General features: G+C 48.5%; 1 protein-coding gene across 1 annotated transcript in view; it reads left to right on the top strand.

The window, feature by feature from the left end:
- The window catches only part of ptprz1b (protein tyrosine phosphatase receptor type Z1b), a gene marked incomplete at both ends in the record, with an annotated part of 25,794 nt that overhangs the window by 15,706 nt on the left and 5,272 nt on the right, over positions 1 to 4,816 (top strand). Inside the window, 8 exons of the mRNA XM_080851678.1 lie at positions 64 to 248; positions 639 to 765; positions 872 to 924; positions 1,189 to 1,816; positions 2,476 to 2,964; positions 3,280 to 3,424; positions 3,695 to 3,792; positions 3,966 to 4,051. Coding sequence (XP_080707804.1) covers positions 64 to 248; positions 639 to 765; positions 872 to 924; positions 1,189 to 1,816; positions 2,476 to 2,964; positions 3,280 to 3,424; positions 3,695 to 3,792; positions 3,966 to 4,051 — 1,811 coding nt within the window. The remainder of the gene's footprint in view (positions 1 to 63; positions 249 to 638; positions 766 to 871; positions 925 to 1,188; positions 1,817 to 2,475; positions 2,965 to 3,279; positions 3,425 to 3,694; positions 3,793 to 3,965; positions 4,052 to 4,816) is intronic.

Genomic DNA, 4,816 nt, shown 5'->3' on the forward strand with positions numbered 1-4,816 from the left:
TAATCCAGGTGTCATGACTTTATATGCTGATTATTTGAGGTGTTTGTGGACTGCTGTTTGCAGTTTGCAGTTCGGAGCCTGAGAATATCCAGGCGGACCCCCAGAACTACACGGGCATCGTGGTAACGTGGGAGAGGCCCCGCGCGGTCTATGACACCACCATCGTACGCTACTCCGTCACCTATCAGAGGCTGCAGGGCAAAGACCCACCCAAGCGCGAGTACCTGACAGATGGAGACCAGGATGTGGTAATCTCATTTTCGGTCCTTTAGTACTCAAGTGAGGGAGAGACTGCAAACATACACACTCTCACACTCTCACACGCAAACACACGTATGCACACACACACACACACACACACACACACACACACACACACACACACACACACATGCACACACACACACACACACACACACACACACACACACACACAGGGCTCCATTAGAACATTAAAACTTTTTCCAAATGAATGGTAATCTGATATTGTGTCTGAAAAAGACAGATAGAATTAGAACGTGCTTATAAACACATGCTTAAAACAGATGCCCTGCCAATTTTCATCAGTCACAGTTGGATTGTCATGGTTCAGTTTTATGTCTGATTTTGTGATAACAATAATTTTCTGATCCCTGAAGGGGGCAATCATCTACAAATTGCTGGCCAACAGCAGCTATGTGGTCCAGGTGGTTGCGCTGTGCAACAATGGCCTGAAGGGTCGTATGAGTGACCAGGTGGTTGTGGATATGCCACTGGAGGACCTGGGTGAGACTGATTCCCACTGTTTCTGTATGTGGCAGATACACAGTATTACTCAGCAGATATCTGGTCATTGCTCTGGTGCACTAAGACATTTGTTTCAATCCTCCAGAGGGCGATCCTGAACCTTTCACAGACTCTCCAGACTCTGAAGATTATTTTGAGGTAACATTTTAGTTGGTGTAATGTTAGTGTTAGTGTAACACTTGTTAGTGCTAAAGTAAGTGTTATTGTAATGTTAGTGTTACGTTAGTGTTATTGTAGTGTTAGTTTAACATTGCAGTAGTGTTAAGTTAGTGTTATTGTAGTGTTAGTGTAACATTAGTGTTTAGTTAATGTAATGAAATGTTATTACTCCCAGTGGTGTGTGTGGCTGTGTTCAAAGGCAGATCATAAAGGAGCATCTCCATGTTTCCCTATTCTCTCCAGGTGACTCCATCCTCTGGCAGAGGACGCCCGGATCTGGAGTCCCCTCCGGACCGGGTCCTTACAAGCGATTCCTCATCCTCTAAAAGCTCCATCTGGGTCACCCTGGCAACTGACCAGCCTGGCTTCCTCTTCCCCGGTGCCAGGGGCAGCGCCGCTCCCGTACGGAGACGCATCACAGAGGAGTCCTCACTGTCATGGACCCCCAGTCGAGACAAGGCAGAGACCTACACCCGTAAGCCCCTCACCAAGCTGCTCACGCCAGAGGGGGTCAAACCGCCAGAAGGCGTGGTGGTCACGGACATCTACTTCGAGGACTTCCTCCTCAACAACTCCCTCTATGAGACGACCACATCAGTGGGCATGCCGTCCCCTGATGAGGAGATGGTCGGCGTGGTTACACTCCCCCGGGAGCGTGTGTATGTTTCCCCGAAGGACAATGAAGTGAGAAGGCCCGACGACCCGTATTTACCAGGCGCCGTCACCAATCCCCTGCCGGAAACACCGGTCATCAGCACCACCATGCAGCCGGAGATGGTCACCACACCCTCAGTGCCAGCTTCCTCCACAAGTGCTGCAGGGACCCCCACCACCAATGCCTTACTCTACACCACCCAGCCAATGTTCAATGGTAAGACAGTTAGTCAACACTGCTGACTGCAGTTTGCTGCCTGCATGATATGTAATGAAAAAGGAAATCATTTGTTCATGTGATATGCAGCTTCTGTAATGATATAGGTTGTTTTTTTATTGTTTTTTTGATGAGTGTTGATTGTGGATGATTGTGATGAGTGTTAAAACGAAAGCTGGGTAGTAGGCTTTTTTAGTGGTTAATCATCAGCCTCAGCTGTTTGGCTATTTCCCCGTTGCATCCTACTTGTCCTACTTAGCCAGTGGCTTCTCTTAGGTGTCAATTATAGCTTTGGCTCTCGCAAACTTCACAGATCAAAATCATGCGCATCTCAGTGCAAACTCGCACTGCCGTTGCCCCTTTTCCGATTGAGTACACACATGGTGTTGGTTCCTCTCCTGTCCTCTCTTCCTCCTCCTTCTCCAGGATTGGCATCACCTCACCACACTGGGGATGCTTTGTGCCCTCCACTTTGTTCCTTCCAGCCAGACACTGCCCCCTGGTGGCAGCTTTGGTTTCTTGCTTCTTTAAGGTAGAGCTCCTTCCTCTCTGCTCTCGCTGCAGTGGATCTGTAGGTGCCTCTGCCTTGCTCCTCTACATCTCCTAGTACAGGCAGTCCCCACTGATGCCAGTAACCATACCAGGCTTGTCTCTTACAGCTACTGCCACCAAAATGCACAGGGACACGTCCTCCCCACCCCACCCCTCTATCCTCACTGATGAAGGCCCTAGCACACTGCTTACCCAGGGGGAGAGCAGTGGCTCAGGTCCAACCATCTTCCTGGAGGAACTAGAGCGGGAGTGGGAGAGGGAAAACCCCTCGTTGGTCGAAATCGAAACACGAACACACTCGCACGCGGCCACGGAGGGAGACCCCGACTCGAGAACAGGGCAGGATGGGAGGCTGACGGTCAGCACTGAGAAGGAGGCCGTGTCCAGGTTTTACTTTGAGAGCACGAGGGCCAAGGGCGCTGAGGAGATGAAGCCAGATAGAGTGGACGCAGCCCCCGGGGCGCCTGCCTCTGAGGGGGAGGAGAGCGGCTCTGGAGAGAGCGTGCTGCTGGAGATCTTTCCAAACGCTAAGATATCTGTAGAGATCACTTTGACCAAACTGTCAAACATGGAGCCTTTGGATGGGCCCTATACAGGTAACACGTCGAGTCAGATGGGACCTGTTTGTGCTGTGAGGAAGAAGGTCTTTTATCACATCTGCTGTATTATGTCAGTGGAACCATTGCCACCTCAATGACCTGTTGTCATCACTGGAATTAATTTAAAAAATAATGAAACAAAATATGTATTGATCAAATGAATGTATCATTCCGTCAGATGCATGGTTTGCCCCACTGTTACCAGTGTCTTTTGCATCTTCTACACTTAAGAGGAATAAGACGTCATCAAAGGTTGGTGTACTCAGCTGTGGCACGCAAGCGCCTCCTAAGTAGAGTCTGTCTCCCTCACAGAGGCCAGTAACAGCAGCCCAGAGTCCCGGGTGGGCATGGTGGGGGGCGTGGAGAGGGAGAAGCGCACGGTGGTACCCCTGGCAGTGGTGTCCACCCTCACCGTCCTGTGCCTACTGGTGCTGGTGGGCATCCTCATCTACTGGAGGTAAAGAACCATGGCACGTAAAAGAAGAGGTGGCACCGGATTGGCTTTAGGCCCAGATATAAAAGACCTGATGTCAGAGTCCATGATAAGTCTTAATAACAATACTTCAAATATTACTAATTTGTTTCCTCTTCATATTGCTATCAATGCTGTTGCAATTGTTTTTAATTGTAATTGTTATTACTGTAAGATACTAATATGACCAAGGTCTGCAGTCTCATACTCATCTGCATCCCATCTTTGTAAAAGTGGCAGAGTGTGTTTTTACAGGAAGTGTTTCCAGACGGCTCACTTCTTTGTGGAGGATAACACCTCTCCCAGGGTCATCTCAGCTCCATCCACGCCCCTACTCTTACCCACGGGCACAGGTAAGGTGGATCATGCTTGCTCTCAGAACTACACACACACACACTGAGACACACACAAACATACGTCTGAGCAATCACTTTTCCACACGTTCTCTCCCTCCCTCTCATACACACACCAGTACATGTAGATGGTAACCTTTTAATACCAGCTTTTCGTGTGGTTATGTTTGTAGAGGACAATGAAGCCCTCCCTGTGAAGGACTTTGTGAAACATGTCGCTGAGCTTCACACCACACACACGTTCTCTAAAGAGTTTGAGGTACGTCACACCCTCCTCACACATCTACTTACCTTCCTCTTCCTCACTCTCTCCCCCACACAGCAACTTAACGCATCTCCAAAGTGATATTAACTACATTCTGTAGAGAGTGACTTGATGCTTGCAATCATCATTTTCTATTCCTCAAATAGAGGAACCACATTATGGAAGCTGGTTTACCACACTGGCCAGAGATACATAGGAAAGGTGGTCTGGTCAAGTCAGTGACGGCAGAGGTTGTACGGCAAAGCAGTTGCTTGCATTGACGTGGATTCGTTTTTTCTGAGTGAAGATTTTTATTCTTAAACAGAGCCACAAAAAAACCCTAATCTGGTTTCTGTAATTCAATTCAAGTAAAATTCAACCTTTGAGTCGCAGAGGTTCTCTCTCTCTCTCTGGACATTAGAAATGATACAATTATGTATTTGTAATGGAGGAGGATATAAAAAAATATTTTTCTCTTGTCTGCCATGATAATGTCACGACCTCCCCCATTGTGTTGTTGTTGTTATTGTTGTTGTTGGTGAGCATGCGTAGGAATTATGGACCAGCACGCTCACTGCCTGAGGGCACTTCTGTGTGTACAGACTGTGGTCAGACTGCATGACCTTACCACACAACACAGCAGACCCAGTCAGATATAACCCCACCCCACCCCACCCCACCCTTTAGCATGAGTGGCCATGACCACACCAGAGGTCTCTCTCACCCCTTTTGCCCCCTCCCCCACCTACCTCTTCCTCTTTCTTTCTTTCTTTCTCTCCT

The sequence above is a fragment of the Sprattus sprattus genome (genome assembly GCF_963457725.1).
Source record: "Sprattus sprattus genome assembly, chromosome: 14".
Lineage (NCBI taxonomy): Eukaryota > Metazoa > Chordata > Actinopteri > Clupeiformes > Clupeidae > Sprattus > Sprattus sprattus.